General features: G+C 40.5%; 1 protein-coding gene across 6 annotated transcripts in view; it reads right to left on the bottom strand.

Annotated features, from left to right (window-relative positions):
• Window positions 1–7,984: 7,984 nt before the first annotated feature.
• THOC2 (THO complex subunit 2) overlaps window positions 7,985–26,258 on the bottom strand; it is a 47,857-nt gene continuing 29,583 nt past the window's right edge. For 2 of the 6 annotated variants that reach the window (XM_059483272.1, XM_059483270.1), the window contains 17 exons: window positions 25,665–25,940; window positions 25,087–25,228; window positions 22,632–22,789; window positions 21,810–21,938; window positions 21,089–21,220; window positions 20,821–21,005; window positions 19,908–20,092; window positions 19,509–19,611; window positions 18,710–19,146; window positions 17,788–17,846; window positions 16,251–16,286; window positions 12,114–12,251; window positions 11,697–11,766; window positions 11,462–11,619; window positions 10,774–10,850; window positions 10,625–10,672; window positions 7,985–8,850 (listed from right to left, as the gene is read on the bottom strand). In XM_059483272.1, the coding sequence (XP_059339255.1) occupies window positions 10,645–10,672; window positions 10,774–10,850; window positions 11,462–11,619; window positions 11,697–11,766; window positions 12,114–12,251; window positions 16,251–16,286; window positions 17,788–17,846; window positions 18,710–19,146; window positions 19,509–19,611; window positions 19,908–20,092; window positions 20,821–21,005; window positions 21,089–21,220; window positions 21,810–21,938; window positions 22,632–22,789; window positions 25,087–25,228; window positions 25,665–25,940 (2,313 nt within the window). In that variant the 3' untranslated portion in view covers window positions 7,985–8,850; window positions 10,625–10,644. Of the gene's footprint in view, window positions 8,851–10,624; window positions 10,673–10,773; window positions 10,851–11,461; window positions 11,620–11,696; window positions 11,767–12,113; window positions 12,252–16,250; window positions 16,287–16,965; window positions 17,847–18,709; window positions 19,147–19,508; window positions 19,615–19,907; window positions 20,093–20,820; window positions 21,006–21,088; window positions 21,221–21,809; window positions 21,939–22,631; window positions 22,790–25,086; window positions 25,229–25,664; window positions 25,941–26,258 lie in introns of those variants that run through there. The other 4 variants (XM_059483271.1, XM_059483269.1, XR_009419536.1 and 1 more) reach the window with 3 other exon arrangements.

The raw sequence follows: 26,258 nt of genomic DNA on the forward strand, positions 1-26,258 counted from the left end.
GTCTTGTTAAAAATATGTATTTCCAACAAAATGTAATATAAAATCATTTTAAAAGCTCATAGGAGAATAATTTATTGTTCAAGTTTTTAACGAGATATTGACAAAAAAATTGTTTTGTTTTCATTTTCTTTTCATGAAACTCTGATTTTTTTTCAACTTCGGAACACGATCACGTCCCTAGCAAGGGTGAGCTAAAGCTGTGCAGTTATGAGTTGTATTTAAAACAAACGTTTTTCTTAAAAGCTGTATAAAATATGTATGTTTATCAGATCAATTTTTAAGAGTGGAGGCTTCACACCAGTGAAGGGAGTTTGGTAAATGGTTCGATATTTTTTAAACTTGCATGTAAATCTAAAATGTGTTGAGTGCTTACCAATTCTGGCTACCAACTTCAAGCTATCAGAAGTTTGGCAGTAGTCTCATGATTATTTGTTTTGGTATATTTTTTTAAATTTGTTTTGCTTCAGGGGCTTAGGGGGTTCTCTCCTTTTTTTTTTTTTCTTCTCTTTTTTGTTTTTTTTGTAATTTAAGTTCCTATTTTTGGTTGTTGAAACTGCACTTGAGTGAGCAGAAAAATTTCCAAGCAAACTAATGGCTGTAAAAGCATAAACTGCATGTGTGGACATCAATTACTGAGCCTCATTTTGATGAGGTGTTGTACAAAGGGTTTTAATACATTTTGTAAATAAAACTGTAAAGGAAAAAAAAGAGCTTGCTTCTCTTTTCTTCGGAGGAGAAAGAGTCCCTCCCTCCTGTGCTCCCTTTGGCCAGTCTGGGATCTCCTCAGATGTTACCACAGAACTTTGGAAAGCTTTGGGTTGGAAGGATCACCCAGTCCCAACAGCCCCACCCTGGGCAGGAGCACCTTTCTCTAGACCAGGTTCTCAAAGCCTTTCCAGCCTGGCAGCTTAGGGGCCCCCACACTGAGCTGAGGACACTGCTGGGAAATGGGTATTCCTGGCTTGGTAACCTGCAAACCAACCAATTTTTTATTTTCTTGATGATGGAAACTGGTTGATCCTGCAAGATGCAAGGAGCGCCCTGTGAGGAGCAGGGGAGAAGCCTCGGGGCTGCACCCAGGGTGGGAGATGCTCTGCCCTGCCACTGCAGTGGGCAGCAGTGTGGCTAAATAAATTCCTTAAATATTCACTACACAGATGTACTTTCCTGCAATTCCCAGCTTTTCAGCAATGCTTCTTTAAGGAAAAAAAACCTTTCACCCAGCATTGTAGCTAATCCCAGCTCTAATTTATTGAGTTTACTTCACCCACAGGGTAGTTTTTCCAAGTAACCCCAAACTATGAACTGTGGTAAGTAATGCTGGTATGAACTGGGGTGTACCCAAAGCACACCCCAGCTCCTCTGTGGGGCTCCCCCTGCCCACAGCACCCTCATGGTCCCCATAGGAGCAGCTCCCTGGGCTCCCTGCAGGGACCAATGGGGGTCACACTGCTGTCAGCACCCAGGGCCACGGGGGCTGGGCTGGAGCAGCACCAGGCTTCTCTTGCATGGCTGGGGATGAAAAGATCAGCCTCTGAAAAATAAAAAACCCCCAGTGAAGGTCTTGGGCAGTAGCACTGCTGCAGAGCAGGTGGGCATGGACCTGGGTGGTTTGGTATCAGTTGGCCAAAACACACCCTGCAAAACAGGAGATGCCTGGAGTGTCCCTGTGGCCCTGCCTCTGGCTGCAGGGGAAACAGGAAAAATGTGCTGGCAGTCACTGGTGCCTTTCCCAGCCCAGCACCTGGGGCCTGGCTGTGGGTCCCAACTGAACCCAATCCCTGTGGAGCTGCCTCTGGAGCCCATTGTTCGTGAGTGCAGGGGGAAACACGCGCTGAGCCCACCCTGGGTCTTCAGCCAAGGCTTCAGCAACTGCAGGTAAGCTCAGGAATAAGCAAGGACTAAGTTTGAGCAATAAATAACAATCATTCAACCCTAAATCACCCTACAAGGATGGAGGTGTCAGGTTGTCCTGGGTGTAAGCAGGATAACAGTATTATCCTGATCTTTTCATCTTTTCATCCCCAGCTGTGTTCTGTGCTGAGCACGCTGGGCTCCGTATGGGACCACACTTCCCACAGGGCACAGGGAGGCCCCTCTGAATGAGCCTATTTATGTGTGAAGTACTCACACAATAAACACAGGGAAGCATTGAAAAAATATTGTTCTGTCCTTCAGCTTTCATTTCATGCTTAACATCCAGACCAACATGGGCAGACTGCATTTTTCTAGAGAGCTGCCTTGACCCTCTCCCTGCTGCCTGACGGGCACACACAGCCCTGCACCAGCCACGGGCTGAGCTGTGCTGCCTCCCCCAGAGCTGCCAAAATGTGTCTGCAAGGAGGGCTCTGTGTGCCCACTGTGCCCAGCCAAAGGCCAGTGCCAGGCTGATGCCAGCCCTGCCCCGAGTGAGCAGCCACTGCCCTGCTGCCCTACCAGGCCCTGCACAGGGGGTGTTAAGTTTTTTTAATAAATGTGCCAGGTGAAGTTAGGGCTGTGCAAGTGGCACAGCTGCACACAGTGAGCTGAGAGAGCCTGGCCAGCTGGGATGGGCTGGGGGATGGCCTTACATGGGTCTGTGGCCGCACAGTGAGAGGCAGGAGATGGTCTAGTCTGGAGCCTCCCTGAGCCACCAGGGCAGTGCCCTTTGGGCCAAAACCTGACTGCTACACAGACTACAGCAGTGGCAGCAGGGCTGCACAGCACCCCTGGAATGCTGGGCTCCAACACACCCCAGCATGACCTTGTCTCTAGACTTCTGCAGCTGGGGAATAATAATACAAGGAAAAATTCAGAGTAATGCTTCAAATTGCAAGACCCATCAGTGGCAGCAAAAGGACCTCAACAGTGCTCAGGTTTGAGCCTAAAAATCCAAACCAACAGCAGCTCTTTCCCATGGCACACCACACCTAACAAAATAAAATAAATACTGTATCATTGTGGCATAGGTTTCCCTTCAAAGGTTTTGCACAAACACTGCAACATTTATTTTTTTCAAAAACAATTGTTCTTTATGGTTATTAAAATAATATTATGTCATGGATATTGCAATTAAATTACAAAATGTCTTTGGTGCCCGTATTCATCATTTCAGTCTGGAAAATAGGCTTTATTTTGCAGGCAGCAATACATAAACAAGATCTGGATAATGATAGCTCTATTCAATTAACCTAAAGGATTTAAGTACAGAGATAATATTTGCATGGATATTATAAATTTCGTAGTAGCATTTACCAAGAATATAATACCTCTGAGACTGGTATCAGGGAGCACAGTGTCCCCAGGAGCAGCAGCACCCTGTTGCTGCAGCACAGGAAGGGCCAGGCTGGAATTACACCATGGGACAGCCCCAGTGGGGCCAGGGCAGCCCCTGCTGCATCTGCCCAGCCCAGGAGCCCCGGGCTGCAGCCCCAGCTCCACGACTGGGACACTCCTCTTATGTGCACCCTGTGAGGAGCAGGTTTGGCCAAAATCTGCCCATCAACATCCCAGTCCTGCTCTGACTCTGTGCTTGGGCTTTCTTGCCTTTATTTCATCAGTTACCAATAGAGAAATTACTGAGGGTGGTTTGTAACATGGCACCATCACTGCATCAGCATGAACAGCAATGGTTTCAGCTTGCCCTGGGTGCAGCCACAGGCAGCAGCTGCCCCACCAGGCAAGGAGCAGCACCCAGAGGGGAGAGCGAGCACAGGAGCTCACACACACCACACACCCTCCAGGCAGTGCAGCAGTGAAACCTCTGCCCCTCCCTGGTGCACTGGGAGAGCTCCCTGGAGGCTCCTGCCGGGCTGGACACCATGGCAGAGGCTGACTGATGTGCTGGACGGTGGTGCCTCCACTGGCTGACACCAAGGCCAGGATAACAAAGCCTTGGTGTACACACCAAGTGTTTATTTATTGCTGTTTCTACCACTGAAGTGTTATAGCCTTTAATTATTTATGTCATCATGGCATTTTGAGAATGACAGGACATCTTACAGCAGAGCAAGAGGAGAAGATCCTGCTCTGCAGCAATTCCCCACTGGTGAGAAGCCTGTTGGCACCTCCAAGCTAACAGGCAGAGCTGAGACCTCGGGGTGAACCCAGAGCTGATTTGTAGCAGCAGATCAAAGCCAGGGTGTGTGGTAGCACCTGGCCTGCCACAGCAGACAGTTATGGGGGATTCTCCCATCATCTGTATTTTGTGGTTTCAGGGTTTTCTTACTTCACCCTAATTTCAGGCAGGGAGGAGTTGAAGGCAGCAGTAGAAAACAAGGTAAATCCAAAGAGAAATGGCTCTGAGGAAGGGCTGGGAAACTTGGCAGTGATTAATGACCTGCCCTCTCAGAGTGGGGACCAGCACAGGGCTCAGGAATGGGACTGAGATGGTGACTGGACCTCAAAGGGTTAACAGAGGTGCAGGCAGCACCCCAGCCCTCATGGCAAGGAGAAGGTAAATCACTTAAAGCCTGTAAAAAATATATAATACAAACCAAAGCCATGATGCTGGTAATGACTGGTGCTTTAGATAATGTTTAGCACATAAATAAAGTAATTGACCAATTAATGAGCATGTGGCAGATGCTTGATATGCTGTAACAAGTGGGGAAGGGTGTGATGTAACACCAGACATGATTAAAGGAATGCAGGAGCAGAGCAGAGTGTGGGAGAGCAGGGCCTGGGCCCTGGGCCGGCTGGTGTGGGCAGGTTTGGGGCAGAGCCACAGGGACAGGAGACAGGGCAGGGACAGGAGACAATGGCAGGGACAGGAGACAAGGGCTTGGTGCCTGCTGCAGGGCCAGAGGGGGGCATGGAGGGCACTGTGGGAAAGGGGATAACTGTGGGATATCTTATATTCACTCACAGCCTAGAACACCATCCTGGGCAGCATCACAAGAGCCATGGCCAGCAGGTCAAGGCAGATTATTGTACTCTCTCTACTCTGCTCCTCTGAGATCCCCCCTGGAGCAGTGTCCTGCTTTGGAGGCCATAACACAGGGACATGGACACAAAGAAACCCAGAGATTTGGAGCCCCTTTCCCCTAGAAACATCCCCAAAGCTGGCACTGCTCTGCCCACAGAAGAGAAGGCTCTGGTGGGACCTCAGAGCATCTTCCAGTAGCTAAAGGGGCTACAAAAGACCTTGAAAATGACTTTTTAGAAGTCATGGAGTGATAGAACAAGGGGCAGTGGCTTTAAACTGAAAGAGGGTAGGTTTAGATTGGATATGTGAGGAAAATTCTTCCCTGTGAAGGTGCTGAGGCACTGGCACAGGATGCCCAGAGAAGCTGCGGCTGCCCCATCCCTGGAAGCATCCAAGTCTCGGAGCAGCCTGGTCTGGGGACGGCATCCCCACCAGGGCAGAGGGCTGGACCGTGGTGATCTTCACTGTCCCTCGAACCCAGAGCGTTCTGTGGCTCCGTAACGCCGGGAAGGGCGGATTCGGGAGGGAGGGAGGGGCGGGCTGTGCTCGGCCGTGCTCGGTCCAACACTGACATGCAGCGGCAGCCGCGGCACGGCGGGAGCGCCGCCAGCCCGAGCATCCTCTGCCCCTGCTCGCTGCTGCAGCTGGCTTTTAATGTCATCCCAAGCCTTTCGATAAATATTGCATTTGATTTCCAAATATGGCCCGAGCAGTCTAATTGCCAAAAAAAAATCCTCCAAAATTAATGTAAGAGCCGTGGTTTGATCCGAGGCAAATAAATATAAATGGTGTTTATTTAATATTCCCCTGACCTTTAAACAAGGGACGTTTGCCAGTGCTGAGGGAAAACACCTTATTATGAAATTGCTGAAGCTGTGACCTATCACAGATGCTGCAGATTATAGAGAGCAATTAGAACATCAATTTAGGGCTTAGTTAATGGGTTCTGCGTACCAGGTTTTCCCGCAGGACCATGGGCCAGAACCAGGGCGGCTTGCCCACCCTCCCAGCTCTGTCCTTCCCCACAATCCTCTCAAATCATAAAAACATTTAAGTTTGGAAGGACTTACCATTGAGTTCAACCCTTAACCCAGCGCTGCCGTGATCACCATTAATACCCTAAGTGTCACATTCACACCTCTTTTGAGCACTCCCAGGGGTGGTGGCTTCACCGCTGCCCTGGCCAGCCTATTCCAATGCCTGATCAACCTTTCAGGGCAGCAGCTTTCCCTGGTATCCAATCTAAACCTCCCTTGGAGCAACTTGAGGCTGTTTCCTCTTGTTCTGTTTCTCGTTGCCTGGAGAGCAGACTGACCCCAGCTGACAACAGGTACAGGTACAGGTACAAAGTGATGGGGTCACCCTCAAGCCTCATTTTCTCCAGGCTGAACATGCCAGCTCCCTCAGCTGTTTCTCCTCAGACCCTTCCCCAGCTCTGTTGCCATTCTCTGGACAGGCTCCAGCACCTCAGGGTTCTTCCTGCCGTGAGAGGCCCAGAGCTGGACACAGGATTGGAGGTGCGTCCTCCCCAGCACAGGATGGGCACTGCCCTGGCCCTGCTGCCCACACTATTTGATAAAGGCCAGGATGTCCTTGGCATTCTCAGCCACCTGGGCACAAAGTCAATGTGTGCCAGTGGCCTGCACAGCCACACAACCCGGCCAGCTCCGTGCTTTCTCCAGCCCTCACTGATTGATTCCCCATGGCCGTACTCTGCACACAACTCCCATCACCAAACCCTCACTGCTGTCTCCACAAATGCACCCAAGTCCCTGCAGAGACCCACATAAGGAAGAAGGATCAGAAGGACCAGCTGTCTTTTGCAATGGATCCAGGGGAGAAAACCCCCCCAACAGGCATGAACTTGGCCAGAAACTGTTCCTGTGGCCCCTCTCAGGAAATCAGAACGAGGCAGAGCACATCCGAGTTATCCCAACAGCAGCACAAAGTTTAATCCTTCCCTTTTGACTGCTGCAATTCTCCGGGGTTGTGTCTGCACTGGCCAGATCCCTGACAGGGTCAGTGTAACATCCCACACCCCTTCCTTCTCCTCCAGCTGCTTCAGGGATGTGCCAACCCCGCGCTGCTCCTGCCGTGCCCGTGGCACAGCCGGGCACAAACCCTCTGCCAGGACAGGCACAGCCTCCTCCCAGCTGCATTCTGAATTATTGGTTCTGTTTCCCTGGCAGTGTCTGGGGTCACAGGTGGGCTCCTGGTCTTTGGAGATCACACGGTATTCAGAGAGCCCCACGGTGACCTCCTTTGCCCCTGCAGCCCTGCCCAAAGCCCCACCTCATTCACATCGAGTGAAGCCCAGGGACTGGAGTGACTTTGATAGAAGTGTTTAATTTCAGACTGCCCCAATGAGGTAATTAAAAGGTCCTGAGTATTTAGCTTAGCTACTCTTCTTTTTAGTAATTCTTTCTCACCTCCAGTTAGCTGGATAACTCTTACCCAATTCTCTTCCCAATTTGTCTGTGTCGCTCTTCCACTGCAGGGCCAGGATTTGCAATCTCCTATGATTCACTCAGTAATCAGAACAAAGACAACCAGGAGAGTTTTACTGACCAAGTCTATAAGCACTACAATTTCTTAATATTTAGTATTTCAAATACACGCATCAAGAGAACATGCATCTTGTTCCAAATCCCAGATTAATGAAAGAATACAGCACCAGGGATGCTCAACTTTTGATCAAAATTCCCTTTATATTGTATTAAGATCTCACCAACACCCCGACAAAACAAAACCCCAAAATATTTAAGAGAAGTCTCTACGTTTAATAGTATTAATATTTGATAAAAACTGAGATTTTAATGGCATTTGGACCAGGGACAAACAGCTTCAAAGAAAGGTGTAAACTTGGCTGAACGCAGGAAGGCAAACCCAGAGCTCCTGGAAACCACTGGAGAAAGGCAGCACATCTGTGCTTCACAGCAGGCACCACAGTCCACAACCAGCCCTTGGCATCTAAAACAGGGCAGGGACAGAGGGACAGGAACCATCCCCACCCTGATTCCAACTAACATCCAATTTTCATAATCCAGAGAAGTAATAAAGTGACCACACAGAGAATGATTTACGACCCATTGAGAAAACTATTGTTTATTTAGAAAAAAGGTTACACTGGTAGAATTTAGCAGATAAAAAAATTCTTTTTTTTTCCTTTTTTTAAAAATGTCATTGTGAAATTTTCAGACTAAAGTTCAGCAATACAAAGCTCCTGTAGCTGTAACTGAAACTTAATTTATTTCAGTTTTGAAGAGAGCGTTTCCAATCAATCTAAAAACAACATGACAAACAAAAGGTGTGACAAGGGACAACTGAGCACAGGTTTAGGTTGGGATGGGACAGGGTTCATTCATTGTTTTTTTAAACAAGTCAACGTTATACACAATATACAAATATTCCCTAAGCATTGCATGAAAACAGTGCTCCCACTTAACTTTGTTTTTTTTTTTAGTTACCGATATTAAAAACAGGCCAAGTAATAAATAAAAACTGAGTTTAAATGAGGTAAATCCAAAAAGGTTCAATAACTGTTTATTTGTGGTTTTCAAACATCTAAAAGAATGCAATTTCAAATTGAAAGAATTACTACACTCAGGCAGTATTTTCGACAAACTAAAGTGGAACTATGTACACATGAAACCTCATTTGCACTATGGCAACTGTTTGTTTGCAGCACATTGTGCTAAAATATGGAATAGGTAACACTTTCAGCCAGGTACTGAAAATAAATGTATAAGAAACTAAGCAACAAGTTAAAAATACAGTAATGTACAACTTAACAATTAAGTCCTTAGCATGGGGAAATAAAGCAGAGAACTGAATAATTTAAGGAGATGCAGATGGGTCCTCTTCATTCACAATTTTCTGTGCAATCTATACTCTGGAAAATACACTTCTGGTCACAGCTGGATATCTTTCCATTTCAATGTCACCTGCAACAAAGGTGTACATAATTAGAATTAGATGTTCAAATGAACACTGATCTCACAACTTCACATTTTATTCCATTCACAACTCAAAGAATGAGAAATAAAATAAAATTTTTATCATTTCCTAACTCTGGCTCATTCCACAGCAAGAAGTACATTACTGTGAACACTGCCCTGTAAGTAGTGAAATGCTAATTTAAACATACAAATAGCAAACAAGTAGTCACTTGTGAGGGTAGAAACTCCTTTAGAAGTGCAATCCCCTCAAAATCTTACTATCTCTATATTAGGCAAGAAATAAATGCAGCCAGACATTGTACATTAGGGAGAATGGTATCAAAGATTTAACAGGAGCACAGGATGAGATTCCACATCTGTGCTGCTACACAAAGCACTTTTTCATACTTCACTATGCACACAGAGGGGTGCTGTCAGTGCTCCAGGCCAGAAGCTCCAACCATTACACAGCTGGATGTGAATTCCACAGTACAACTGACATTTACCTGAGCACTTGTTATTTACACTCAGCAGAACATAGTTGTGCTTTTTTAACTAATGACTTTATATGCTTAAATCCCCACTATATATTGAATTGCTAGTCAAGACAAAAGTTCATATTTCATTATTAAAGAAGCTGTAAGTGCTCAGTGGTGAACTTCATTTACCAAGACTGCCTTTTTCCTTCTGTTCCAAAGTAGCATTTAAAAGAAGAGGGAAAAAGCTGGGATTCCTCTACAGTGACCAGACAGTAACAGCTATGAAGGACAAAGAGTCAAGAAAATTCCAGCAAATTCTTCCCAGAGAATGTTCATAATTTTCAATTTAGAAAATATTCACAGAACTATCTTTCATTATTTCAATGGCTCAATTTTTCTCTTCTCAAAGAAGAGAAAAAATGCCTATCCTCATAACCATAAAACAAAATTTAAGTGCCCACATAGCTCCACAGGTCTGAAAAAAGCCCCAACCATTCAGAGCCCCATCAACTACAAAGAGCAATTGATTTTTCCAGAAGATCCAGTCTGAATAAGGGTTACTCAAAATACTCCAAAGTTTCTTTTCTTTCTTTAAATAGTCCATGTTTTCATGCCAAAGTTTTCCTTTATCCTGCTCCTCAGATCAGACCAGATAAAAGATTATGCAGGGACAATCAGCTGACCAACTGCATCAGGTAGCACTGTGGTTTAAAAGCTACTGCTTTTGTTGAAGTAAGATGAAGATGCAAAACTTGAGTTTGCTACAGATTAGGCAAGATTTTGCCAGTAACACATAGATTATCAGGGCTGATGATTATCAGAATTACATAAATCCACCTCTGCTTTTGTATGGTAACTTTTCTTGGAAAAAGCAACAAAGATGCAACACCACCAACCACTGCTGACACACCACATCGTCTGCCTCATCTTCCCCCCCCCCCCCCCCCCCCCCCCCCAAATAATAATCTGAGCATCTGTATCATCTCTGTGATGATGACAGGGAAATATTTTTCTCCTCAAGCAGTAATAAAAATTTAAAATACTAATAATATTTTAAAAACATAAATAAAAATACTATTTTAAAAACTCAAGCCAAAACCACCCATACCCACAAAAACCCCCAAACATGAAACACCATCAATCAAAAATAAAAAAATCCCCACAACACAACCAAAAACCTCCCAAAACACCACCCAACCACCCTGGCTGATTTTAGGCTGTTTTGTCTGTATATCCATTACCAGTCAACTGGGCCCATGGGAGATACCAAATCAAAGAAATTAAATAACAAACATTTTTACCTTTCCTGAAAGAATCTTCATTATCTATGTTTGTCTGATGATTTATGAGTAAATTTGTTGTTAAGGAAAAAAATATGTATTGTGCTACATATAACAAAAGGAAGCTCATTTGCAGAAATTTTCTGAAATATCAATGTTTAAAAGGATATTGTTTCTTTTCTTCTTTCCCCCCGGTACTGTCCCGCTTTTCTTTCTTCTCTGCTTTTTCTTTATCATGTCTTGATTCCTTTAAAAATACACATATGGGAAATAGCTTATTATGGTACCCACTGTACAGGACATTTAGGAAGACTCTAACATTTAACATTATAAGTGAACACAGCTAAAAAAAAAAATCATCACTCAAAATGACAGTACTCAGCTTCTGTGATTTCTGAGATTATTATATCTTTCTTATCCAGTTCCCTGGTTAGTGCCAGCAGCAGAGCTGCAAGAGGGAACCACAGTTTGGTGAATATAAATATAACTGCAACACACCTGCTTTTGCCAAAAGAAGCTGTGCTGACACATGCATGTGGAAATCTGAATTACAGTCTAGTTTATATGTAAGTTAAGAGCAGTCTGCAAATATTTTAAATTATTCAGAACCTGTAAGTTCTGAATCTTCCTGGCTACTGCCAAAATGAACTAGTCCTCCAAACTATCCTGCTCCTGCTGGGAGTGACTGCTGAGATAGTTAAAGTCACAAGACCCCAAAAGTTTCAGGAGCATTTTCTTACACATTCACAGCATATCTTTTAAATTTAGGCTATAAAGCAGCAATAGGTTTTAGGAAAAAAATATCAGCATGTTCTGTCAGCAACAACAAATAAACAAGAGGAGAAAAATTTATTTTACCTTTTTGCTACCAGAGGAGCTCTTCTCCATCTTTTCTGCCTTGATTGAATCACCTTTCTCTTTTCCTGAAGATTTTGATTTGTTTTTCTCCTTCTCTTTTTCATTTAAGCGAGGGGAATCAGAAGGACTTTCACTTTTGCTATGTTTTGAAGAACCAGCTAAAAACAGAACACACAGTTGTAATTCACAGCAAGTAAAGCCTGACAAACACTCACACAAAAAGCAGAATACATACTTGTGCCATTTTCCTCTTTGCGTCGTTTAGTTGAATCCTGGGGTACCTCTCGGTCACTGTTGGAATGATCCTGGCACCAAATACAATTATGCAGATGTTAGCAGACTACAACACACTCCTGCATTAGCACCTGCTTGTATTCTTACTTTGGAGAACTAATTTTTGAATATTTAGAATGAAACTGAGCTGTTACATCTCGTGTGAAGTTTCTGGAGATCAGTTTGGAGGGAGCAGAGGTTTGAAAACATTACTGCAAACCAACCCTTGAAAGAGTAACAGAACAAAAAAGGCACCTCTGATACAGATCATTCTGCTCAAATGGGCTGGACAGCCAATTATTACTGCAAGGGCTTGCAACAGAAAGCTTTCCAAGGACAAACCAACTGTCTAAACCAGTTCATTAAAAATGCCACCAACCCTTTTTCGATCTTTCCTGTCCTTTTCATCTTTCTTCTCTCTCTCTCTGGATCTCTCCCTTGACTTGTCCAAATCTTTCTTCTCCACTTCTCTCTCCTTACTCTTGGACAGTGTTGGAGTAGTGTGGTTTATGTAGTGCTGTTAAATTAAGGCAACATCACCAAATATTAATGTGTATTCCTAGACATGTAAATAAAAAGAAATCTTATTCTAACACATCAGACCTAGCTCAAATATTAAACATAAATACTTTATTAACAAAACAAAGAGTGATTGAAAAGATGTTCAAACTCATAATCTATAATTTAACCTACAGCTTATTTACTCAATTTACTCAATTCAAGAATATTTCTTCTTAACCGAAACATTTATATTAAATACACACAACACTGTTCACCAGGACTGTGGGATGCAAGAACACAAATCCGACACAGGGCTAAAGAAATAGGATATGGAGGTTACTGGACTAAGTTAACACCTGCAGTCTTGCCCAGGAGGAATGAATGGAATCAGCTGCTTAAACAAGCTATAATTCATTTTTAAAGAATAATCTTATCAACAAAGTATTTAGGAAAATACTTTGAATAATGTCTTTTAATCTAATTTCTAACCTTCAAATGAGAAAAACAGCTAAACATAGAAAATAATTGTTAGTTTCTCTAATATGTTCCAGATTGTTATTCCACTATCTCTTCTAACCAATTCTGGTAAGCTCCATTAAAAAGGCAGCACATCTGTTATTATAAATATGGATACATTACAGTAATTATACTTGTCTTTTTCCAAACAATTACATAGTTAGATCTAAAAAGTATTAAGAGCACATTTTAAATTAAAACCACTTCCCTTGGTATTTAAGTTACACCAGCACACAGATTTAAATCAGTATACTTCATTCTTTCCCCAGTTTCACAAGTTAACAATTTTATTTGGGGACAAAAACATCTCTACTAAAATGTGCTCCGTATTTCTTTTTAGAGAGACACCCTACTTAAAAGGACACCAACAAAAGAGGGAAGTGGAAGACTAGTTTAAAACAATCAAGGTAACACTTGAACCAAACCAATCAGTGTTTCAATTTTCAAAATTAAAGTAATCACATCCTTCTCCAGTTTCAGTAAATGTTTAACTTACCAAAACCTGATGTTAGTGATTCTATGTTAAATGTCACACTGACAAAATTTAGGCCTCTTTCATTTCACTGGAATTTTATTCTCCTACAACAGACTGAACCTTCAATACTTCTTGCACTAGGTATTTCTTTTTGCTTTTTGCTCACTCCTCTTTTCTTATTCAATTTCTTACAATGCCATTCCACAGGTAAATTTATTCCTGCTCTCTTCTTTGCTGACAATGACATGCAAATGTGTTTTCTCTAAACAGCCCCATTCAGTTGTCTCTAGAGCTGCTTTCCAGAGGGAAAAAAAGAACATCATGGCTCTGCTTTCTCCTATTCCATTTCTTGTGCTCTCATGGCTGTTCCTGACAGATTCCACTGCTCCGCTACCATTCCAGTGCAGAGTTTTGGAAAACTACATCCATTCTACCTCACCTTCACCAGAAAGACTTTATCAACTTGCTGCCAGCTGATGACACATCAGATTTTGGGTGCTTTGGTGTGGTTTGTAACTCGGACAAATACCAAAGCAAGGAAAAAACAAACCCTAACACAAGTCTATTTATTTTATAACCTGCAGTGTAAACCAGTATTTCCATTGTCTGGCTCCAGAAACTGAGCAAAGTCAGAATAAAGAAAGTCTGTAAGCAGACAACAGCACTAGACTTTTAACTTTTAGTGGAAACTGAACTCATAAATCTTATAGGCATCTGAACATCCCATCCCTTCCCCAAATAAGTACATGGAAGTAAAGAACATTTAACTTGTCTTACACCATGTACAGGGAACATTGGCATGAACTGCTTTAAGTCTGCTTTAACTGCTTTAAGTCTGTTAGAACAGCACTGAAGAGTGAAGATTAGTTCACAAAGTGAGAAAGATTAGAAAAGAACATTTAGAAAAGGAAGGAATGGGTTGGACATCCCCCCAGTTTGCCAAACACTTAAAGAATAAATCCATTAAAAGGTCACACAACTGCAATACGCTTCCAGCTAAGTCTACACAAACACATTACAGTTAATTCTAAAACATAACTTTTCAAATTAACTAGAAAAATAAAGCTGTTTGCTGTTAATTTGATTACAAACAGTTCCACTGCCTGCTTAATTAAATCAATGTGCTAATAAGTAAAATAAATATTTTAAAATAAAACTTTAGCTTAAGGAATGAAAACATAAGCAAAAATTCAATTAACCAACTGAATATTGACTCATACAGTAAGGAAGGGAAAAGTGAGGTTTTACAGATTCTCATACACCACCCTTCAGGCAGAGGCAAGCTCAAGACAAATACTATACTTTTCTAATTAAAAAGAATTACATATACAAGATATGTTGATCATTTATAAATGTATCTGGATTCAATCTACAGACACTGTAGTTTCATCAATGGTAAGACTAAAGGATGTTTCCCATATACACTATCCCCATAATCAGATACAGTTGGTATTGGAAAGATTCAATTAAAAACAAAAACTCCACCTGCAAGTGTCCATTAAAGGGTCACAGCTATTTTGATTTAAAATGTACAAAGTGTTCTGAACACTTTGCACAAAGATAAATGCAACTAAAACAACAGTGTAAATACAGAACATGGAAATCTATAGCACATTTTTAAATTAGGTGTATATAAGTAATCCTAGGTAAACCCAAAAAGTATCCAAAAAGTCCAAATGGTCAGCATTTTCCCAGGGATAAACCTTTGTGCAGTTTAGTTACACACTGGTTCTGATTATGTAACCAAAGACTTTAACAGCAACTTTAGAAGATTTGTCACATCCCCTGACGTATCAGCAGGTGTGCAGTGCCTGTGACTGTTAGTGCACCACAGTTACAATGTGTTTGAGTTCTAAAAAGAGTAACAAAATAGTTACAGAGTCTGTCTGAAACACAATATTCCCAGTGCTGGCAGGCCACACCCAGAACATCCTGCTCAGTTTAGGTCCCTGCTGTACAAGAAGGATGTGGACAGGCTAGAGGTGGGTCAGAAGGGTCACAGAGGGGTCACAAAGGCTGATCCAAGGCTTGGGAAGCCTGACCTGAGAGGGAAGGCAGGGTGAACAGGGTTTGCTCAGCCATGAGAAGGTTTAGGGGAGACCTTAGCACCATGTCCCAGTCTTTAAAGGGTGGCTACCAAGGGAGATATCCTTTTAACATGGAAAAATAATGGGTAATGGATACAAGTTACTCCTGGGAAGATTCCAACTGGACACAAGAGGGAAACACTTCACACCAAGAACAATCAGCCACTGGAGTATCTCCTCAGGGAAGGGATGGATTCCCCAACACTGGACACTTGTATGATGTGGCTACACAGGGTGCTGGGCCAGCCTGCCTATACCACATTTTTGCCAAAAAGCCTGGACTAGCTGATCCTTGAAGTCTCTTCCAACCTGGGATTCTGATTCTATGAACTCTTGAGAGCATTCTTTAGTATCCCTTCTCCTATGGTAATGAAACTGAAGTGAATTTACAGGAAGCAAATACACAAAGATGATAATTCAGGTTGTCTCTGATGCTTAGAAACACAATACTGTAGTACTAGAACATGAATACAGTTGTAAGGTGAAAGAGTATCAATATTCCAGAGGCATGTCAAATATTCTTTAACTAACTGCTGTTCTTTAATGGGTATATTCAAAACCCCTCAGACAATTCTAAGAACTATTTTAGCTATTCTGTTAGCTCTTCAGCCAAACAAATGGCTTAATCATAAGGACATTCCTGTGCATGCAAAAGTTTTAGAGAGGAATAGAAGAGACACTGGTAGACATCTCTTCAAAATATTGACAGAAAGGTAAATTCAGGGGATTTTTGTTATGTTGCTTTTACATTATCAATCATCTCTCTTGTACAGAGGATTTACACAGCAGGACAAAAAACTCCGTCCCTCTATTACTATGCTAGTATTTACTGAAATGGAATTTGAATTTCTGATGGGAGTTTGCCACAAGAGCAAAAGATAACCTCTCTGCAACAAAACATGAAAATAAACTTGGCTGGTTTCTAAAAGATTCAAACCTTTGCTGAAGATTCCTTGAGTTCGTTGAGGTTGTCCTGTAGAAAATGAACGGAGATGACACGTGAGCTGGAATAGTTTTCAGAAACCAGAGGGACTTTGGGAAGCACGGCCGTGCCCTTGAAACAAAAAACAGCTACTCCTTCTGGAATAAATCTTATGTTAATACCATACTTTGAATAAAGCTAGAAACTGAAATACTTTTTAAAAAGAAAGTGTGGGGGGGAAAAGACAGTCCTTATCTATTCTCTAGACTTTGCTATTAAATAAACTACAAAATAAGTCTACATCTAATTCTTCCTAAAACAGTGAAAATACACTCTCCTGGCTAGACAAAAATACAAAGAAAAAGTAGTCAACTCTAAATTTAGCTGAACAAGAGGTGAAACAGGTTTAAAATACTTGTAAACCTGTATCTTCTCCACTTTCAGTTAAATGTGGTAGAAGTCACTCTAGAATGACCTTATGCTGCTATTTATAAAAAAATGTCATAACTGAGTAGTTATCACTGTCACCTGTTTCCTCAAAACTAGTAAAAGCTATTTGAATTCTCCAAAATTAAGTTAAATATTTCAAGTGAATCTTAGATAGAAAAATATGTACTTTGAAAAAAAAAAAGAAAAAAGAGAAGAGCTTGTTCTAAAGTTGGCAAGATGGTGAAGTTTAAAGACCCACATAATCCATCACAGTGCTCTCGATGAAGTATTGGTAACTTACAGTTTTAAATGTTCAACGTACTGCAAATTCAAAGATTCCATGAACATAGATGGTTTAGAAATAATAAAATATGGAGCAAGGAATGGCTACCCTGAGTCTTCAAGTAGGCTACGCCCATGGTTTTGTGCTGCGCTTGAGTGCTTGGGGTTTCTCTTTGCTGGGTAGGAGGCTTGGTGGCCACATCTGGTTTTATCGTAACGCAGGGCTCAACACGGTGGGAACCCATTGGAAATAAACAAACCTCGAAGGGAAGGTACAACAGAAGCTGCATGCGCACTGAATATACACAACTACAGGAGAACTGATCACCAAGGAGACTTTAAAATGGAACTCCTTTCAAGACTCCTCCTTAGAAGGCACATATCGGTATGATGCTCATCAAGAAGCCTGATGAATTCAGAGGTATCGTACATCCCGTATCATCCAGGAATCTTCAGTGCTATAGATTCTTCAAAGAAGTGCAGAAAAATATGCTCCACTCTGTTGCAAAGACTCGTTTGCTTGTAGCTACCATTGCACTCCAAAAAAACTGAATGCTTAAAGCAATGAGGCACTTCTGTGTAAAAATTCTCTTGAAATTTCCAAACACTATTTTACAAAATTTGTGCTAGGTCCTTGAAGCATTATTTTGGTTAATTAAAAAATATTTTTATAGAAAAAAAGACAGTCCGCCAATAAAGAAAAGGAATGCATTTTCTAATGCAACATAAAACCTCCAGTGGTTCCAGTGTATACTTGGCACAAAACTTGAAGGAAGTCGAATACTGGCATCCCAAACTCGTGAGCCTAACATGGGTGCTGCCTTCCTCAGGCTATACTAACCTTTACTGTTGAGGAATGTGACGGAGAAGAATGTGTATCAACTTTGCGGCGTTTTTGTTCTGAGGAAAGAACAGAACAATAGCATTATTAAAATAGTTCAAAGAGTCTGAGAATCAAATAATATAACTTTCTGAAGTACCAACATAATTACAGCTAGATTTCTTACCACTATGAGAATTTTGTTTTCCTTAAGCTACTTAGAGTTAGCAGCACACATTGACCATCTTTATGAAAGTTTGCAGCAGAAGCATGACATGAACAAACTGCTGCAAAATTATGCTAACTCCAAACTTCCATTTTATAGAAGTCAGCATCTAAATTTCAGGATTTCTATGAAGACCCTGAACAGGTGAACTCTATGAAAAGTATTATAGCCCTCCCTTATGGTGTTTGCCCTAAGCAGAACAAATATAAAATTCCACATCAACCTCAAATAATAACTTAAGAAGGATATAGAAAGCTTTATTGGTCCCCTCTTATATTAAGAGCGAGCAAGTCCTTTAAGGATGCAAAGGCCTATCTTTCACTTTCCTTGTTTTCTTCCAATTCAAAGGTTGTCATGAATCTCTCAAAGTACACACAAAGTTTTTCCATTACACTTTTGCAAAACTTGCATGGTCAAAGTTATACTAACATATTTCAATAGAAGAACATTTACATTTGCATTAAAAAAATGGCAAGCTTTGGGAGAACAAGCATTCACTGGAGATATGTGAAGTTCACACATTCCCATAGTTTGCCTTCTGGAGATATTCTGACCACCTCCTTTAGCTATTGACTGTATTGAAATGCCAGTGCCAAAATCTTACTTATTATGTAATGATTCTCTTCAACTTCTCTAGCATTTTTTGCCATTCAGTGATTTTCAAGTGACATATTCTATTTTCCTAGATAAGAACAGAAACTAAATATTCAAGCTTACCCCTTTCAGATTCTGATGTTTCTGATCGGGGAACAGGTGACTTCAAGGACCCAGCTACTGGCACCTTTTCTCCTCCTTTAGCATTTTCCTTGGATTTCATTTCCTTTGCTAGATCTCTTTCTCTGGATGGCTCCTTTTCTCTCTCCTTTTCTGCAGTTGACTTTGACTCAATGATGGTAACAACCGTCTTGGACTTTTCTTCTTTTGAAGCTTTTTCTTCTTTCTTCACCTTTTCCTTCTCTTTGTCAGATTTTGGCGTTTTCTCCTTGATCTCTCTTGCTTTCTCCTCTTTGTTTGCCCGTTCTTCCTTCGGTTTATCTTTCCCATCTTTCCCAAGTGCCTTCATCTCCGGAGTGGCAGCTGGAGTCTTGTCTTTCTTTTCTTTATCTTTTTCCTTCCCGCTTTTTTCTTTCTCATCTTTCTCTTTAATAATTTTGCTGCATCAAAAATAAAATGGCCAATTAGCATAGATACAAAACAGAGCTCTAGCTTTATCACAGAAGTTTTACTTCTGAATGTTTGACAGAACTTCCTGGAGCAGACACTGTAAGATGTACAGTTCTTTATCAGAACAGCAACAAGGAAATGTTCTCATTTGTCTTTTGTAGCTAAAATGAAATGTATTTATCAATAAAACTGCATATTTTGAAAGAAATAATGTCATTTTTTTAAACTTTAAAGAAATAGGAACTATTTACACAAAACCCAGAAGTAAAATGAAAAGGCAAGTCATTTCCAAGTGTATTTCTGTGGCTTGGAAGGAAGAAAATAGAGAATGTGACAGAATAGTTTTTCTCACCTATTAGATGCACTGTTTCCATTGCTTGTCGTCACCTTTGGTGTAGCGTTGACAGTTTTATTAATAACTTTCACCACACCCTGAGACTTCTCCTTTAGTTTATCTGCTTAAAAAAAGAAAGAACAGCTCTATTTCAACAAATTAATCTATAACCTACTGGTAAAAATAAAACAAGTAGCTGAGCATATTCATGTCAGGTCATGCGTAGCTAACAGCTAAAATAGGCAGCAGATCCTCTCCCCCAAAACCAAGTAAAAATAAAGAACACACACTGATACCATTTAGCATCATATTTATATTTTTTCTTTTTAGCTTAATGAGGCAAATTTTGAGAGAAGCCTGTAATGTCAGAAAAATTCTATTAAAAAATAAATATATAATAATCATAGTTGTGTTTACCAGTCTCCTCAGTAGTGCCCTCTTCCAGTCTAACTGTATTTATTGTGAGAGACGTAGGCATCCCAGCACCACCTGGCCCATTTTGTACTGTTGCAGGTACAGCATTCCTGGCAGGTGGGTCTTTGTGGTGAAATTCATTTTCAGGTATCATGAAAGGCTTCCTACTTTTCAACTGTCCAGAATAGCTGCAAGTCGCACAGATTGTTAAATATGCACAAACACAAAGCAAAACATGGGTTGAATCTTAAATGTGGATCTAATCTAACAGTTCATCTGTTATTTATTTCACAGTTTTTCCTAACTGATACACAGTTTCTTCCCCCTATATTGATGAGCTCAAAAGAAAAAGAAAAACAAACAAACCCACTAGACACAGAAGCAGCCCTACCTCCACACCCTCTTCCTCACCACCACACACACACACCCCTGGTCAAACACACAGAACAAACTGACTGCTGACAAAACTTCAAACTGTTAGGGCAGCCTGAACTGCCCCTCAGGCACACAAGGATGATTCCACATTCACCACTGGAAGATGTAACATGTAACTAAGCATTTTAGAATCATATGCACTTTCAATATCTGAACAGTCTTGCAGCAATAGCCCTTGGCTTTCTTCCTGTTACTATCCCTCCTATCTCCTTGCTGCTGTATTATTTTTCTAAAATTAAGCTATGCTCTTGTGAGTAGAAATCTTTACTATTTTAAGGGTTTTCCTAGAGTCTTGCAAAGGAAATTAGTGATCATCCAGCACAAAATGAATGTTTTCATTCACACTGCCAGCACCGAGATGCAGATAGCGAAATCTTCTGTGATAAGGTAAAAATCAAATGTTAGGACTGTAACAGTTCCGAGTCTTTAGATGCCTTTCATGATCCACTTTTAACCACTTTCTTAAATAAGTTGTTGTTACCCCATAGCCAATGCATATAGATCAGGTCTCTTCTCTTTCTCTTCCTGACATATCTTGTGTACTCTTCTTTCCAAGGCTTGACCCAGGTTCAGCACTTTTGGATACCATGGAAGGATTTTGGTCAGCACAATCAGGATGTTTCTGATATGTGTATATTCACCTGTTTCCAGACAGTGCACAGAAGCCTAAAACAAATTAAATCTAATGAAGCTGGGGGATATTTTTAAAGCATTCAAAAAACGTAAGGTTTTTTGGCATCTCTATTTACCTTAGTTAATTTATAGTGCCATTTGTGTACCACGTGTCTAAAATTCTCATAATCCAACTGATCAGCCTTATTTCCACCGTCAAATCCAGTTGCTCGTAATATAGTTAGGAAGCCTGGATAGTTGCCACATTCCTACATGCACATCAACAAATAGGAAAAAGTTATTTTTTGGGAAACAAAGCCAGTAATTCTAAACCCTAAACTCTAAAGAACAAGACACAATCACACTTTAAAAGACTCTTTTTTTTTTTTAAGTTAATTTATGTTGAAATTTTAGTTGTGGGTGAGAGAAAAGATTATTCATAATTTCACTAGCTGGTGCAAGGAGTATTAGGAGAGTTTCCATATGCTCCCTAAATTATCTTCAACGTAAGCTATGTGAAAATCACAAATGGAAAGGGTTTTTCAAGCAAATTATATTATTAATATTATAGTTAAATGGTATTTATTTCATATATATGAATATATATTATAATATAATAGAAAAATACATTACTAATATAATTTAATTATATTTTTAACACCATACAAAATTACTTCTACCAAAACTACATGAATTATAGTAAAATACAAGTCAATTTTATGATTATACCATCAGAAAAATCCAATCATGCTGTTTTTAAATCTAAGAGTTACACTAAATCCATTTTTACTGGGCTGAACTACACAAATTGTTAGTACATACTCTAATGAGCAAACTCATTTTATTCAATTCCTATACCTTTTCATATATGACTCTGTCACTGTGCCACCTGGTCACAGTCTCCAGCATACAGCACAAAAACCTGCCATATCTACTGGCTTCATTTTCTGTGCAACTTGCAACTGTATATATAATATCAGAGAAAACCTGTGAACAGAGCAAAAAAACATTACTATGACATTACTGAATTACAAAAGCAAAAAACCCAACAAAAATTATAATTTTTTCTCATCTACACCACCATTAAGCTTGTATTTAGAAACAACAGAGACTGCTTATAAAACACTGTTTCCCAAGTGCTGGTCCCACACTTAGCCCAGAATCCAAGCATACAGCTGCTGCTGCCACACTGATAGTTCGAGTGTCTTTGCTGCCATAAGTGTTTTTATTTTCAAATTAATAATGATTTGAGCTGGTAGAAGTAAACATCCAGTCAACCTGATGGAAAAAAGTGTTTGTTTTTTTTTCTTGGCCCACACAGGTCCATCAGATAGGGCTACTTGAGTAGAAATGCCCTTTTGGACACATGAAATCAGAGCAGGTGCAGCGACACAAACAAGCCCACTGTCTGTAGCACCATTTCCAGGGTCAGAGGGGTCCCAAGATGTTGCTGGTAGGGGACAAGCAGCAGAAAATTGGTTCCACAGAAGGGAACACACAGCTAAAATGAATAAACCACTGAAGCTTTAGGAAAGCTTTAATCAGAAGATGTGAAGTACAAAAGTGAACCTCTGATTGTCACAGGACCTTGTTTACCTATTTTGGGAGGCAGGGGAGACCCTAATTTGGGATGTTTGCAGTGGTAATGATGAAATTACACACACAATTGTAGCTACTTACTCGGTCATAGCAGAGAAGTGTGGAGAAATTGGGTGTTTTCTGCTGATGCACCAGTTCAACAAAGTGAGCACAGTAAACTGCATCAATTGCCGAGAAAATGCAGCGAGGAAATATACACAACTGTAAAAATTTGGTGATAGTCTCATTTTTGGTAGATTCTTCAAAAAACAAAAGTTGAAAAGGGAAAAAAGGAAAGAAAAATAAAGCCAATTAATGTTTATCATTCAACTACTCTCTTCCCAAGTTCAGTATGACAGATCCATACTCTGGTGTTTGATTTCAGACACATCCTTGGCATTGATCAGAAAAAGTCAATAGAAGTGCAACTGTTTGAGGGTGGGGATAGAACAGCAGGGTGGATGTGCCAATTTCTTATTGGCAAAATTCTTCTTTCACACAATGGGGCTAAAAACAGGTTATAGGAAAGCTTTAGTAAACTTCACCTGCTCAAATTGTGCATAGCAGCAAAGCAAACACCACCTGCTATTTCCCTAGAACACCTTCTTTCATCTTTCTACATGGGGCTGACTTTTAGTTTGGCCTCCTTCTAAACTGAAGAACATGGTGCCTCTATAGAATCCATTAACAATCATTTTTCCAATTAATCAAACACATAGAAGAATTTAAAGAATAGCCTTCAATAAACCACCACCCCAATACACACACATTTTGTGAAAGTTTCATTCTACCACAGAGTAAAAGACTGCACTGTATCAAGTTCAAGAGGCACCCATTTCTGTTTGACCAACCACAGGTTGGCAAACTCAAAGCATAACACATACCCAAACTGGTCCCATGGCAACAAGGAGCATAAAAACAAGCTGAGAGGAATGTACAGTGTGAAGGCAAGGTCAGAGGGAAGTACAGAACTAAAGACTGCAAGTGAATGCCTTCAAAGGAAGAACAGTCATGATCCTCACAAGGGCCACTGGTGCTTTTGCACAGGCCCCAAGCTGTAATACCCAGGGCTTTATTGCTTCAATTTTGCAATGCTCGAGGAATAAAGCTTGCTCAAGAAAGGACTGTTAAAACTTGATGTTGAGTTTAACTTTAGTATCTACCCCTCAAAGATTATAACAAACATTTGATGCCTAAAAAAAAGAAAAAAATCTATCAAGGGAATCACAGTTCATAGGACAATCAAGTGTGTGTTGCTTCAGAAGTGTACAAAGCAAGTCAACAGCCAGTTGAAGAGGTACTCTCCAACTGCTAAAGCTACCAGGTTACCCTGCCAAAAATTAACCTGTTCTCAAAGGTACATTCTATCGAAAGTCTGTGACAGGAGGCCAGTCTTAAATAAATTAAATGTCAATAATTTAAAAAATAATAATAACCCCACTACTAGAGTGGATGTGCTTTTCTAGTTCCTCATGTAGTGCAATTACAGATTATTTATTTTAATGGGCAAACTGCTGAAATAGTAAGCTTGCCTCTGGATTCAGTGCTGGGAAACCCCTCAGCTAAGCACAAGAGCCAACAATAAGCTATTCCCAGTACCCCACAAAGAGTTACATGTGTACCTATGTAAATTACTTCTACACACTTTTTTAGGTGCTTCTTTAAGTAGACAAATTTACCAAGTCACCTCTAGACCAAGTTTTAATCAGGCAGTAACTTTTCATCCAGTAATTTCTTGTAGTTCATTTGCTACAGTACATTAAATACTTAGAGGGAACAGTGTTTCTTCATGAAACCAGTTGGATGGATCTTACATGAGTTGGACAACAAAACTCTTTTCCACTGGATTATGCTAGGCTTCTTGGGACAGACGAACTACTACTTCCAGTTACAAACTCAAAGTTCATCCAGAGAAGAAAACTGACCAGAGAAAAACATTTCAGATTAACCATACCAGCAGAGTTCACAAGCAACATGAAACATTACAGATGTTTTGTAGGGGAAAAAACTTGATTCTGCTTGCTGCATATGTGCTCTATGAAACATGTGCATGCTGTTTCACTGCATGGGGCTGTTAGGCTGGCACAACACTTATCTTGTCATTGGAACAGAGTTCATGCCACCACCCAAACCCTGGCATGTTGTTCCTAATCACAGGACTCAAAATAAGTTAACTCAAACGAACCATTGAGACTTGACATGCCTATTTTTTGTCCTGTAGCAAATATATTAATTTAGCAGCATTCTAACTGCAGTTAGCAAGTACAAGCCAGCTTGCAATTACAAGTTTCCAATGAATTGGTCAATCTCTAACTTATTTTCTAAATTAGGGCAAAATTTAAAAGGTCTTGACATCACAAGAAACAAAAAACTTCTTCATGAAAACCAATCAGTCAGCATTTGCAAAGACACATTACATTCTAACTAAAATTTTACTTTGCTGTAACAGACCTCAACGTACAAAAAATAAAATTTTCAAATAAACATTAAGAGTATTATGCAAGGAAGTTCTGACAACTACAAAAACATCCACATCATTTTCCTTAGAGACACTTACTTGCCAGAAGCCAGTTATCTTTCTCTAGTTTCAGTCTCTGTAGAACCCTCTGCACATGCTCCAACTGCTTCTTCTCCTCTTCAAGGAGCTTGTCCTGCAGAGCTGTGCAACGTTCTTTTTCTTTTTTCTTTTTATTTGGAGGCTATAAAATGTCAGCATAACTCATTTAGTATTATACCTAAACTTGCTATAGACAAGAGCAATGAGTTCCTGGTACTACTAAAGAATACTTAAGAACTTTTCAGTCAAAAATGTTCTGCTCTAATAATCAACTGATTTTATGAACACTGGCTATAGTTATCAGTGAACAGACAAACCATGGATACAGGTGTCTGAAAAAGATACTGCTTTCTGAAACTGATTTTCCAGTAATTTTCACTTAGTGGAGTCACTAGTACTTTAAACATGGGAGTTATGAAGCAAAGTCAATCCCAATTATGTTAATGTGGCAAATCAGAATGGATGAACCAGGTGACAAAATTTGCCAGATCTAAACAAGCTTAACATAATACTTCATGAAAAGAAACTCTTTCAAGGCTAGAAAGTTTAAATTGGACCACAAAATTATATCAACATACCATTTCCTGATTGTCATCTATGGCTTTCATCTGGACTTTAAGTTTATTGACTTCTCTGTCATAGCTGCTGTGTGGCACAGCAAGGTCATACATTGTTAAAGACCAGAATGTAGCATAAAACTGAGGGCTGATGTCATCCCAGACTTTAGGGAGGTGCAGAGAAATCACAGCTTCATGAACAGGAGCCATCACCAACTCACAAGATGTAATGTATTTGTGCACTTTGTGCTGCTGTTTATTTCCCTTCTCAGCTTTTTTTAGTTCATCATACTTTGACTGTGGATAAAAAAATAAATTAAAACTGTAATCTATATATACAAAAATTAAACTTAATAATATCATTTAACTTTTCTCTAAAACTTTTCTATACAACATTAACTTGTGAAATGTCAGTGCATAAAACACTGAAGAACCTCATACAGAACTTTAAGTCTTCATCCTCACTGGATGGATTTATCTTTCTTCACTGATGCTGCTACCTCTTGTTATAGTAACACATTATGCTACACCAAGTAAAAACTGCTCTCCTTATTGAACTTTTTAGATGCAGGAACAAATTCATTTCTGACACTTCCTCAGACAGCACACTATTTG

This window comes from Ammospiza nelsoni, chromosome 15 (genome assembly GCF_027579445.1).
Source record: "Ammospiza nelsoni isolate bAmmNel1 chromosome 15, bAmmNel1.pri, whole genome shotgun sequence".
In the NCBI taxonomy this organism is placed as follows: domain Eukaryota; kingdom Metazoa; phylum Chordata; class Aves; order Passeriformes; family Passerellidae; genus Ammospiza; species Ammospiza nelsoni.